Source organism: Microplitis mediator, chromosome 7, assembly GCF_029852145.1.
Source record: "Microplitis mediator isolate UGA2020A chromosome 7, iyMicMedi2.1, whole genome shotgun sequence".
NCBI lineage: Eukaryota > Metazoa > Arthropoda > Insecta > Hymenoptera > Braconidae > Microplitis > Microplitis mediator.
Window position 1 is genome coordinate 1,061,906 of NC_079975.1, and position 12,705 is coordinate 1,074,610.

At 30.9% G+C, this 12,705-nt stretch overlaps 3 protein-coding genes across 9 annotated transcripts; 2 read left to right on the forward strand and 1 right to left on the reverse strand.

Moving 5' to 3' along the window:
• The first annotated feature begins 361 nt into the window (after positions 1 to 361).
• Positions 362 to 4,594, forward strand: LOC130671434 (polyadenylate-binding protein 4-like). Its single transcript, XM_057475319.1, has 3 exons — positions 362 to 1,308; positions 2,001 to 2,311; positions 2,387 to 4,594. The coding sequence occupies exons 1-3, from the start codon at positions 1,116 to 1,118 to the stop codon at positions 3,773 to 3,775; spliced, it is 1,893 nt and encodes a 630-aa protein (XP_057331302.1). The 5' UTR covers positions 362 to 1,115; the 3' UTR covers positions 3,776 to 4,594.
• On the reverse strand, positions 4,153 to 10,176 carry LOC130671439 (mitochondrial folate transporter/carrier). 5 transcript variants are annotated; one of them, XM_057475332.1, is made up of 7 exons: positions 9,495 to 10,176; positions 7,838 to 7,991; positions 7,066 to 7,318; positions 6,876 to 6,989; positions 6,666 to 6,811; positions 5,174 to 5,283; positions 4,153 to 4,271 (listed from the first exon to the last, which is right to left on the reverse strand). In XM_057475332.1, the coding sequence occupies exons 1-7, from the start codon at positions 9,649 to 9,651 to the stop codon at positions 4,183 to 4,185; spliced, it is 1,023 nt and encodes a 340-aa protein (XP_057331315.1). In that variant the 5' UTR covers positions 9,652 to 10,176; the 3' UTR covers positions 4,153 to 4,182. The 5 variants fall into 5 exon arrangements, with proteins under 5 accessions (XP_057331315.1, XP_057331314.1, XP_057331313.1 ...); XM_057475330.1 differs by lacking the exon at positions 4,153 to 4,271 and having other exon boundaries at positions 4,755 to 5,283; positions 9,495 to 9,734; positions 9,855 to 10,175; XM_057475329.1 differs by lacking the exon at positions 4,153 to 4,271 and having other exon boundaries at positions 4,755 to 5,283; positions 9,495 to 9,734; positions 9,849 to 10,175.
• A 323-nt stretch (positions 10,177 to 10,499) lies between these two features.
• LOC130671438 (kelch domain-containing protein 10 homolog) lies at positions 10,500 to 12,561 on the forward strand. 3 transcript variants are annotated; one of them, XM_057475327.1, is made up of 3 exons: positions 10,520 to 10,871; positions 11,188 to 11,557; positions 12,219 to 12,561. In XM_057475327.1, exons 2-3 carry the CDS (start codon positions 11,195 to 11,197, stop codon positions 12,387 to 12,389), a joined length of 534 nt encoding a protein of 177 aa, XP_057331310.1. In that variant the 5' UTR covers positions 10,520 to 10,871; positions 11,188 to 11,194; the 3' UTR covers positions 12,390 to 12,561. The 3 variants fall into 3 exon arrangements, with proteins under 3 accessions (XP_057331309.1, XP_057331310.1, XP_057331308.1); XM_057475326.1 differs by having other exon boundaries at positions 10,500 to 11,557; positions 12,238 to 12,561; XM_057475325.1 differs by having other exon boundaries at positions 10,520 to 11,557.
• The last annotated feature ends 144 nt before the right edge of the window (positions 12,562 to 12,705 follow it).

Below are 12,705 nucleotides of genomic sequence, written 5' to 3' on the forward strand. Positions count from 1 at the left end.
AAATTAAATTAATTTTATTCAGTCAGTGGAATTAATTAATAGAATTTAATTACAAGCTTTCGAAATTTGAATAAAACAAAAAAACATCAAAAGCGCGGGAAAAATAAAAAACTATCGGTAACGTTTCAAATGTTTTATAATTTTGTTTTTAATGACATATTGTGGTGATGAGTAATTAAGTGTTTATGTGTAATTAATTAGTTGTGAATATTTAATTATAATAATAATTTAATAGTATAAATTAATTAATTAATGGAAATAATAATTATTTGACTGAATCTTATTTAAATACGCAGGCGCGGTGGGACTAGTTTTTAAATGCGCAGCAAACGCTGTCAAGCGGCCAGTATATAACGACCTGCAGGACAGCTTTTTACGCCTCTTCCTCATCAAAGAGTAGAGTTGTTTTCACGCGTGGTCGTTGTGTCTCCTTATTTTATTATTAAAAAATAGGTCACACAACCCACCTTTCATTCGTGAATAACTCTTCTAAAGTTTATAAAATTTAAAAAAAAAAACAAAAAAAACAAAAAAAAAAAAAGAAAAAACAAAAAAAAAGAAAAATAAAAAAACAAAAAAAATAATAAAATCCTACAAAACGTAAAAAAAATATATAAAAATAATTAAAGCCAAAAAAATCGCAAAACGTAGAACGTAAAATATCCGCGATCAACAACTCAGTGGACAAAAAAAATAAAAACCGTAGTAACGACGTTAATAAAGTAACAAGAAAAAAAAATAACGAGGCCGTGTTTGTGTGTACGAGGTAAAAAATAAAGTTTATAAATAATAATAATAAATTGTGCTGGTGAATAGATAAGTGCCAACGGAAGCAATTGTCTGCTAGAGAGAATCACCATAAGGCGAAAAACCCAAGCCATATTGAAGCATCAAGTTGAGACACCAAACGTGGAGAGGCCATTTTTTTTTTCTCCCACCATCGTCCATTCAGTTCCGTTTTGAACCCAACCTATACCAGCCGACATCCAAATACTGGCTGGCGTACTCGGTCTGCGACCGTTACTATTTTTTATTAGACCATTAAAGTTAAAATTTATTTAAACTCATTAATATTATTGTTAATTTAAAAAAAAATTTAAAAAAAAAACGTCAAGATGAATCCTGGTGCGCCGAATTATCCAATGGCATCACTTTATGTCGGTGATTTGCAATCAGATATCACTGAAGCAATGCTGTTTGAAAAATTTTCATCTGCTGGTCCTGTGTTATCTATTCGCGTATGTCGTGATATGATAACACGACGTTCGCTTGGTTATGCTTACGTTAATTTTCAACAACCTGCCGATGGTAAGTTTTATTTTATTCCATATCATTTCATTTAATTTAATTTCAATTAATTAGTCTGCTAAATAAATGTTATTTATTTTATATTTGGCCCTGAGGCAAAGCTCCCGAAGGAGCCGGAATTTTTTTCACGAGCCATCATGACAATTAAAATATTTAAAAAATTTTCCGGCGTGGAAAGTCGGCCATTTTGAAATCGCATTTAAAGTCTTATGCACACGCGGCCAAGGAGAAAGACACGTGCACTTAGCCACCATATTGAACACATGGCAAGGCCAGAGAAACCTCGAGCGTCTTTTAATTTTTAAAATTTATTTTTATCTTATCTAGACTTTCACCGGCTTATTCTAGATCATTAATTTCTCCGGTTTCGTCAAACTTTATAAATTCACCGACGACCATTTATTTTTTTAATGCCCGTGATATTTTTTAACGGCGCTGCGAACCCATGATTCATTACGACAATTTAAAACTCATTATCGCGCTTCCAATTTCATTTTATCTTATCATGTTGAGAAGAAACAAAACAAAAGAAATTTATATGCATATTATAAATGTCGTATTAGTTGAAGCGATGATTCATTGCCACGTTGTGCGTTGAGAATAACTAGATATAGTTAATAATAATAATCATGTTAGCAATGATGATGATGATAATGAAAAAAAAAACTTATGATTGATGATTAATGTTTCAGCTGAACGTGCGTTGGATACTATGAACTTTGATATGCTGAAAGGCCGGCCTATACGTATAATGTGGTCGCAACGTGATCCATCACTGCGTAAATCCGGTGTTGGAAACGTATTTATTAAGAATTTGGACCGTAGTATTGACAACAAAGCCATGTACGATACATTCTCGGCATTTGGTAACATTCTTAGTTGTAAAGTTGCTCAGGACGAGACTGGCGAGTCCAAAGGATATGGATTCGTACATTTTGAGACTGAAGAAGCTGCTAACAAATCCATTGACAAAGTCAACGGTATGCTGTTGAACGGCAAAAAGGTCATTATCTCAACTAATTGTCTAGATGTAATTTTTTTTAATGATTTTAATTATAAATAATCATTTTAATTGCAGGTATACGTAGGCAAATTCATCCCACGCAAAGAACGCGAAAAGGAATTGGGCGAGAAAGCTAAACTCTTCACCAACGTCTATGTCAAGAACTTTGGCGAAGATATGACTGACGAAAAATTACGCGAAATGTTTGAAAAGTACGGCACGATTACCAGTCATAAAGTTATGTCTAAAGATGACGGTAAATCACGTGGGTTTGGATTCGTCGCTTTTGAAGATCCAGAGGCGGCTGAGCAAGCAGTCATTGAACTCAATGGCAAAGAAATTGCTGAGGGGAAGTACATGTACGTAGGACGTGCACAAAAGAAAGCTGAACGGCAGCAAGAACTTAAACGTAAATTTGAACAGCTTAAAATAGAACGACTGAATCGTTACCAGGGTGTTAATCTCTATGTGAAGAATCTCGATGACACCATCGACGATGAACGTTTGCGTAAAGAATTTACGCCATTCGGTACAATAACATCAGCCAAAGTAATGTTGGAAGATGGACGCAGCAAGGGTTTTGGATTCGTATGTTTTTCCACTCCCGAGGAAGCCACCAAAGCCGTTACCGAAATGAACGGACGTATTATCGGTACCAAACCACTGTACGTTGCTCTCGCGCAGCGTAAAGACGAACGTAAAGCTCACTTGGCTTCGCAGTACATTCAACGCATGTCCAACTTGCGTATGCAACAAATGGGACCGATGTATCAAGCCGGTGGTGCTGGAAGTTTCTTCGTACCGACAATTCCGCAACCGCAGAGATTCTACGGGCCCGCCCAAATGGCCCAAGTACGCACGACTCCACGTTGGCCAGCACAGCCGAACCAAGTGCGTCCCAATGCTCAAGCTGGTAGCACCGGATTCGCTACAATGCAAGCTCCGTTCCGCGCTGCGCCACGTGCTGCCACTGCTCAAGCCGGTGCCATGAGAAACGCAATATCAGCACGACCCATCACCGGACAGCAGCAACAAGTTGCTGGAGCCAACATCCAAGGACGTTCTATCAGCGGCACAACTGTCGGTGTTGCTCAAACTCAAAATCGTCCACCAAACTACAAGTACAACATAAATGTACGCAATCCACCTCAGCCAATGCAGATGCCCCAGCCGGCACCAGTACAACAAGCTGTCCATGTTCATGGACAAGAACCTCTGACCGCTTCAATGCTTGCTGCAGCTTTGCCTCAAGAACAGAAACAAATGCTTGGTGAACGTTTGTTCCCGCTTATCCAGATGATGTACCCGCAACTCACCGGTAAAATAACCGGTATGTTGCTCGAGATAGACAACTCTGAGCTCTTACACATGTTGGAGCACAATGAATCACTCAAGGCTAAAGTTGAGGAAGCCGTCGCTGTGTTACAGGCTCATCAAGCTAAACAAGCCGTCAAAAAAGAATAAATTTCTTTTTAATTATTATCATTTATCACTACTGTCATTTACCAACACGCGCGCTGGTGTGTAAGAAAAAATTCCACGCGGATTTGTTATCAGTTCACTCTTTTTTAACTTTATTTATTTTTTAACGAAATGAAAATTAAAAAAATAGTAAAATAATTAAAAAATTTTCGGAGGAAAATAAAAAAAAGTGAAAAAAAGAGCGATGATGAAAATGAATGCGCGCGGTAATTTATAATGAATTGTGTTGGTAATTAATGATAATGAAAAATGATAATTAATTAATGATTTATTATTTCTTTACGGAAATTTTTTTTTTAAGTTCTTATATAATATTACACTGAAAAGTTTTCGTTCATTATGTTTTATTGATGATGATGATTACTGGTATTATAATCATCGATGGTTTATTAATTATTAAAATACATATATATATTTTTCTTCATTTTTTTTCGGATAATTACGTATGATTTTAACATTTTTCTTTTTTTTTTATTTTCATAACTATCTTAGTGATCCTCCAGCGGTTTTGTTTGAAGGTGAAACTTTGGACAAAACTTGAAAATGTTGAAAAATAAAAAAAATAATAAAATACAGAAAACTTAAAAAAAATTGCAAAACAATTAAAAAATAAAAATAAATGAAATGCAATGAAACAAATAATACAATTTACATATGTGACTACTTTTGTAAAATTTAATGTTTAAAAAAATACGAAAATAACAAAAAAAAAAAAAAAAACTGTTAATTGAGAAGATGAAACAACGATTGTAATGTTTTTTCTTCATGTTTTATGATAATAATTTTTTCCTTTCAAAAATATTTCATGTCTTTAATTATTTCTCAAAATTTTTCCTTCCCATACTATAATTAATTATAAATATCTAGTTTTATAAATTAGTCGAAAGTTACAGATCTCCAACTTTCGAATCCGCTATTTTTTTTTTTTCAGGATAAAATTAAAATAAAATCAGAATTTTTTTTTACGATTTATTGCTACAATTTAAAATTACAGACATAAATTAACGACACTTGTTACTTAATTTTGACATAAGTTCATACCAACATATTTAATCTTAATTATCAAATACTTAAATATATAAAGTAACTTAATTTAAATGAGGCGATATTTTTTTTTTAAATCAAAGGTGTGCCAGCACATGGTCTTTGAATAAAAACAATTTTTTAAAAATAAATTAAAACCTCCGTGGAAACAAAAATTTATTTATCTAAAAATGGATTTTAAAAAAATTAATTAAAATGCTTTTTAAATACAAGTCAGACTTAATGAGCTGATAGTTGTTTGAAATAAAAAAAAAATTTACATGGGTAATAAATTTATTTATTTATTTATTTATTTAAGTCTTGATAAATCCATCGATTATTTTTTTTATTTCCTTTGGAGAAAATGAGACACATTCTCGTAGACAACAAAGGTGATGACAGTGGCAGGAACAACTCTTGTTAAGTTGACACTCAAACCCTTGTAAAAACCGCGCCAGCCTTCACCCCTGTAAACAACCACCAGCAACACGCTTTTATTTTAATTCTATCTCTTCATAATTAAAATAATTATAATTATTTTTTAAATTTATAATCTCATTTTAAATTAACGCAGTACGATTTTTTATTTTCATCAAATTAATAAATTTTATTTGTTAATAAAAAACCGTTCCGCTGGTGGTTTTCACGGAGGATATTAAATTTTTAAATAATTAATTTCTAATTAATTTGTGGACCTGCCACAATTATTCATCTAATCTTAATCTTAAATAATTATGTTAATTAAAAACATTAATTATCCATAAGAGCTTAATGTTTTTAATTAATTAAAATACTCATTACAAATTTTAGTAAATTATTAAAATATAATTATATATATTTTTAAAATATTGCCTCATTACTAAACGAAAATGATAAAAACATTAAAAAAGTTATTAAGATACTTTTGATATAGTCTTCTTTTTTTTTTTTTTTTTATTTGCTTTATTTAAGGTGATAATGATAATCGTGTATCGATTTTTATACTGAGATATTTAATACAATAACAATTATTTTTGTTTACTGGTTTTCATAAATAAATTTGTGCTATTATTTACAACTTGCAGAGAGACAAGATCTTAAAACCAGACTGATAATTTATTAAATTAAATTTATCAAGTATCTTACGTTTTTTTTTTTTAAATAATCATTCATAATAAATTTAATTAATTAAAATAATAATTATTTATCAAGTGTCATAAGTATTTAGATCTGTCATCACAAGTCCATTACATTAACTTATAAATAAATTATTATAGTAATTATTTATCAGAGCAGCAAATTATATATTAAAATTTTTATTTGCTTATTATTTCAGCTCGTGTATTTTTTTTTTTATTTTTTTTTTAATAGACTTTAGTTGAACTAATTTGTCTAGTAAAAATAAAATGATTTTCATTGAATACTTGAATGAAAATTGCGTCGACTTGAGCTAGTCTTCAACTTATGAGAAAAAAAAAAAAGTACAAATATCCTTAGTAATTTTTTCACTCAAAAAATTTTCGTATCATAAAATATTAGATTAAAAAATAATATTTTACAATACAAAGCTATATAATTCTATATATTTAATTACTGACATATTTTAAAAATATAAATATTTATTTTTGACATAAAAAAAAATTAAAAGTACGTGAGCACCAAAATGTAAAGAAAAATTCAGAAAAAACAGTCAAGAAAATATTTAAAAAAAAATAATAAAAAGTAAGTTGAGAAATTATGATGGTGTGTAATGATAATAGATCAACCATTGGTAAACTTTTCATATATGAGAATAATTAGACATATATTTGGTGTGACGTGTATAAGATAGGGCACCAAGCCTTTGTAAAAACCGCGCATTCTTTCTGACCTCCAAGTTCGTTGGACACAATCCCATGTGCCGCGATAGTCGCGATGCTGATCTTGCAGACGTGCTCTGACGACTTGATACGGATACGTTATTGCAGCGGCTATTGATTTTGAGACTGCTGCGAATGCCATATACTCCCCGATTTCCTGAATAAAAAAAATAAAATTATCAATAGGCGATAAGTAAAATAAATAAAATTTAAATACTTACTAATTTAGTGTCAATGGGCCTTTTAAGATAAGTATTGTACTCGTTTTTCATTTCTTCATACGTCATAAATTGTATGGCGCCATGTGACACCCCAAACATACCAGGAACGAAACCCTAATTAAGATAAAATTATTTATTGTCGATGCTAATTTTATACGAGTGATAAAAAAATATATAAAAGTTATTTTACTTTGTAGAGCCCTCGTATTCCTTCAGTCCTGTAAATTTTTTTGAGAGCGTCGACCATCCCTGAGTAACGTTTTGACTCGTCAAGATGCACGTCATTGTTGTATTGGAGACACAGCCGCGTTTTAATCACCCAGACGGGATTTGTCATTAATAAAGTTAATACGCCAGTCTCTGCTGCTGCTAACAGGTGCAATGATGGGCCTAGTGGACTTTCCGAGTCTCCATTTTGAATTGATTTCTTTATAATGTTATAACTGTAATCAAAAATTTATTCATTACTTCATTTATAATTTTAAATATTTTTTTACCTCTAGGGTAAAGTACTCGGTTGCTTATTTTTGTACCCAGTAAAAAATTTGTTAAAATTTTTATGCGTAAAAATTTATAGCTCCATTTAAAAAATGTGACACTGATTAATTTGTTTTTCACGTGATTCGTGTTTATGTTGACGCAAAATTTTTTACGCAGTACCAGTATCCAGTCTATGTATTTTATAAACAAAATGATTATTCATGTTCCGAGTTACTAAGATATTTTTTTGTTGTTTGGGATCCACTAAATTTATTATTATAAAGTCAGGGACCTTTTTAAAGTCAATAAAAATTTCTTTTTTGTCTGATGGTTAAAAATAAAATTGGAGTCATAAATTTTATAAAATAAAATTAAAGAATAAAAAAAACAGTAAAACTTTTACGACAAAAAAAATATTAATACATTTATTTTCATTGATAAAAAAAAATGTTATTACGATTATTAGTTAGTAAAATACTTACATAAAAAAATATATACCCCAAGAAGCACCGGAGCCTAAAACATTCGGACTAACTCCTCTGTACAATCCGCGAAATCCTTCACTTTTTACTATTTCCGAGATGGCATTTCTCAGTCCAGTGTAATTCGGTGCTGTGCTTGATAACCCATCGTTAGCTAAAACAATAAATTACATCCATTTCTTATTTATTGAATACAAATAACAATGATAAAGATTATTTAAGTAAGAGTTTATTGTACTTATGTTAAATATCAAGTAAATGCCAGAGATTTTCTGACGCAATAACGTCACTTATTACTCGGATGCTTGATTACAAGCCAAAGTATTTTGCGATCATTTAAAAATTTATCTTTTTATTGACAAAATAATAAAATGAAAAATTTTAACCAATTGACTCAATAAATAATCTTCGTTGACGTTTTATCTGGACGCTGGGTTCGTTGAGTTTAAAAATTAACTTATCAACCATTTAAATATTTGGCAGATTGAATCTTGTACCAGATAAGTTCATTAGCATTTTAAATTTAAATCAAGATCAAGTAATCTTTGATTTAATTAAAAATTTTTCTTACTGATCATGATTTAAAAAATTATAAATAACGAGTGTAATTAATAAAAATTTAATTACGTAAATTACTTAGAAGATCAATTAAAATTTTTTAAGTATTTTAGACAAATGGGACATCAGCCAATGGTTTATTCTCGTGCTCTTTACTCTCTTTATTTTCTCGTGCTTCCTGCAATGCTCTACATAATGACGTCATTAATGATGAAAGACCAGCGTATCTATATACCCATACATATATATATTTTAAACATGTGAGTACACGTGTACGATAATAATTATCTTCTTGAAATATTAAACAAATGCTAAAAAAATTTTTAAACAAAAAAATATCAAAAATAAAAAATAATTGCAATCATTAACAATAGATCCTTGTCTGTATTAATTATTAACTCAAGTATTTTATTTGTTTAATGATAAAATACTTGAAACATATTGTTCAACAACAGAGTTATTGTCCTTGATCATCAAAAGCATCAACGGATTTTCCCGAAGTTTCGGTTCCATTAATCACGTGACCGCACGTAATATTCAAGTATTTCTACCTCGTCTTCAATAATTATTCGTTAATTTGAAAACTTTTTATAGCGAATAGAAAAGTAAAATTTTTTATGTCCTACGCGACTTGGATTCAAATTTTTTATCATAAATAAATTTAGTTGATAAAATTTATTTACATAAATTACCTGGTGGTTTTTGTTTTTTAAACTGACCTTCAATTCAATACCAATAGCAATAATACTAATAATAAATATTTCATAATAATAATAATAATATTTATCACCAACTCTTTGAATTTAATGAGTAAAAATTAACGATCCTGAAGTTAGCAGGCAATTAAAAATTTTTAGATTTTTTTACAACAGATCAATTACAAAAAAACTAAAAACTTGAAATATGCACTTGTAGAAAATTAAACAAACTACAAGTGCATTTTTTTTTTATAATTTATCGTTTTGAGAAGAACCAAAAAATTATTAGACGTCAGCTAACTTCAGGATCATGAAAATTGAAATAAATTAAAGATAAAAAATTAAAATTTAAAATTTAGTGACAATTTATAATTTTATAAAAATATGCACATGATACTAACCAGCAAATCTTATTTTTACAAGATCGAGCGGATGCAACATGAGGGTAGAAAGGACACCTCCAGAAATACCAGCAACAAAATGCTGGTACTGGAGATGATTAATTATTGAACCGAATGATCTGGAGTTGGGTGCTGTCGTTCTTCCAACGGTCGTCATTGCTGATGATGATGATGTTGATGGGAATACTGATGGTGATACTGAATCACTGTCCGTCTCTTTAGTCGACGTCAAAGTTGTTGCTGTTTTTATCAAATTATTTTTAATTGAAGCAGCATTAGATTTAGTATTCGTTACCTTAGACACATTTTCATAAATATTTTTATTATAACGCTCGTCATTATTATTTTTATCACCTTTACCACCAATTTTCCCCGTTATCTTTTGGCATATTAATGGATCTGGTTCTGGCACCGTTTGGCTGGTGGGTATCTCGCTATGGGGAAAGTATTTAACTCAAACCTTTTAGTTTGTGTCAAATTATACGAGTAGGCTTAGATTTTTATGATGGTTTTTTATTTTTTAATTATTTAATCAGTACGCGAGGTCTTAAAATCCACTCTCTGCTATACGTTCTTATTTTTTTTTTTAGAAATTAATTTTAATGGTGAAAATTATTTAGTAGAGATTGCGGATGTGTATTGCGCACGCTGATCGCCGCCATACTAAAATTTACGTTTACTTTTACCATCCGCAGTCCATTTGATCATCTCTTTGTTGAAATTCCCACTACGTTACTCAAGTTCCATTTTAAAAGGATTCAAATTTGCCGCGCGTGCGCGCTGCTCCAAAAATAGGGCGGATATCCATGACCTGGATGATGAACATCGGGATCTGGGTGATTGATTATTGGAGATCTGTCAAATGGAAGTCTGGATTTTTAAAATCTTAATCATTGGGATCTGGATCATCAATTCATCTGCGTCATCGGGGTCTGTGTAATAGAAATCCGTTCAAATTTTTTAAAAATTCCCGCCCAAAACAAATGCGCGGAAACAGTGCGCATGTACATCTGCGCATGCGCGAATTTTTTTTTTTCAAAGAAAGTGAGCAAAAAGTAACCAGTGATTTATATTTATAAAGTAAAATTCATTTAATAATAAATATGTACAAATTCAAAACATTTTCTTTGATAAAACGCGACTCTCTTCGTTACCCAGTAGTGAGTAATGGAATATTATTTATAACCAGTGACAATAGTAATATATATACTTATGATGGAAAATGTCCTGGAATTTGGTCGTACAATTTATCATTGAACCAGTGGAATATATTAATGAGATTGAATAATTATTTGCGACCATGGAGTGAAGATGACATAATTGGAATCGTCAAAGAAAACAATCTCATCAAAATATTCAGTATCAATGACACTTCCGGTGAGGCTAAAACTCGTTTGCATATTTGTAATTTAACGACCAAGAAAGTCGACGTGCAGAATTTAAATGGTTTCATTCCACGCACAGTTTTTGTCTCGCGTAAAAATATTATTTATTATGACAATTGTTATTACACTGCGGTATGCGTCACTCCAGATGACAACGGCTACGCAGAAACAGATATCTATCGATTAAATATCGATTCTTTCACATGGGAATGCGTCTACAAGTCAAGTGGATTGGACCCTCATCAGCCACTGGTTGAGTCCGCGATCGCATTAATTTATAACGAAAAAAAAATATATTTTTTTCACAGCCTCACTATGTACAAGCTCGTGTCCACATTCGACTTGGATACTTATCACTGGGATACACTGCAGACAATTGGTGATGATCGTAATCACGGAGGACCATTTCATCCACCCTGGAGATCTTCCTTCAGTATGACAGAGTATGTTGACCCGGACAGCAATGACACGTGTCTGCTGGTATCAGGGGGCGAGGATCTCATGACTTTCAATGCAGATACTGATATCTGGAAGTTAAATTTGTCGACGTTGACTTGGAGATGTCTTGGTAATTTTGGAAACCTGTCATATCAGTGCTTCCTTCGTCGCTGGGCCTGCGTTACTCCGAACGGCAGACTGCTCACTTGTGATGAGAGTTCTGACAACCGGATAAATAGAGTATTTATAATTTTTTATATTTTTAGTCATCATGATACTGACGTTAATTGGAGTCAAAGAATTTTGGAATTTATTCAAAATGATAAATTATCAAAAATTGCACTTGTAGTTTGTTTAATTTCCTACATGCATATTTTTAGTTTTTTTTTGTCTTTGATTTGTTGAAGAAAAAAAAATCAATTTAAAAAAAGTTATTAATTGTCTACATATTATGATCCTGAAGTTAGCAGACAATTAAAAATTTTTGAATTTTTTTTTCAACAAATCAATTACAAAAAAATATGCATATGTAGAAAATTTGAAAAACTACAGGTGCAATTTTTCCAAATTTTTTTTTAAATAATTTATTGTCTAAAAAAAATCCAAAAATTATTAGACGCCGGCTAACTTATGATACTGAAGTTAGCCGACGTCTAATAATTTTTGGATTTTTTAAAAAACGATGAATTATAAAAATAAAAATATTTTTAAAAATTGCACTCATAGTCTTTTTAATTTTCTACATGTGCATTTTTTCTGTTTCTATTTTTCTTCATTTAATTGTTCAGAATAAAATCCTAGAATTTTTAATTGTCTGCTGACTTCAGTATCATCTACATATTAACTTCAGGATCATGAATAATCAACATAATTGTTGTCATTTATTATATATTTTATTTAGAATTTATTTTATCGAAAAGTTTACGCTTCTTGGACAAGAATCCCGAAGCTTGTTGACATTTGCTGGGATGCTGTGCTCCATTATTACCCAGACTTGATCACCGAGACTAAGGATGAGGTTCAAATTAAATATGGGGTTCCTTGGAACTTCATACAGTCGCGGATAAATTAAATTATTTGGCTCATTGATTCGTCATCAACAAATGTCAGATATTTGTGACTGTTCCAAGAGCTGGATAGTCTTCTCTATTATCAATCCGTATGTTGATATTTATTTTTTAAATTATAATTAATAATAAAAAAAACTCTGTATTGAGAAATTTGAATTTTCGCGGGTATAAAACCAACCCGGCATCTTGTTCGCTGAGAACTTGATCGAATAAAAATGGAGAGTTCTAAGATCTGATTTAAATTTAGTGCCTCCACCAATCACGTTCTTCTCCACGAAACTTTATTTTATTTCCATGTAACGAGAAGTTAATTCAGTA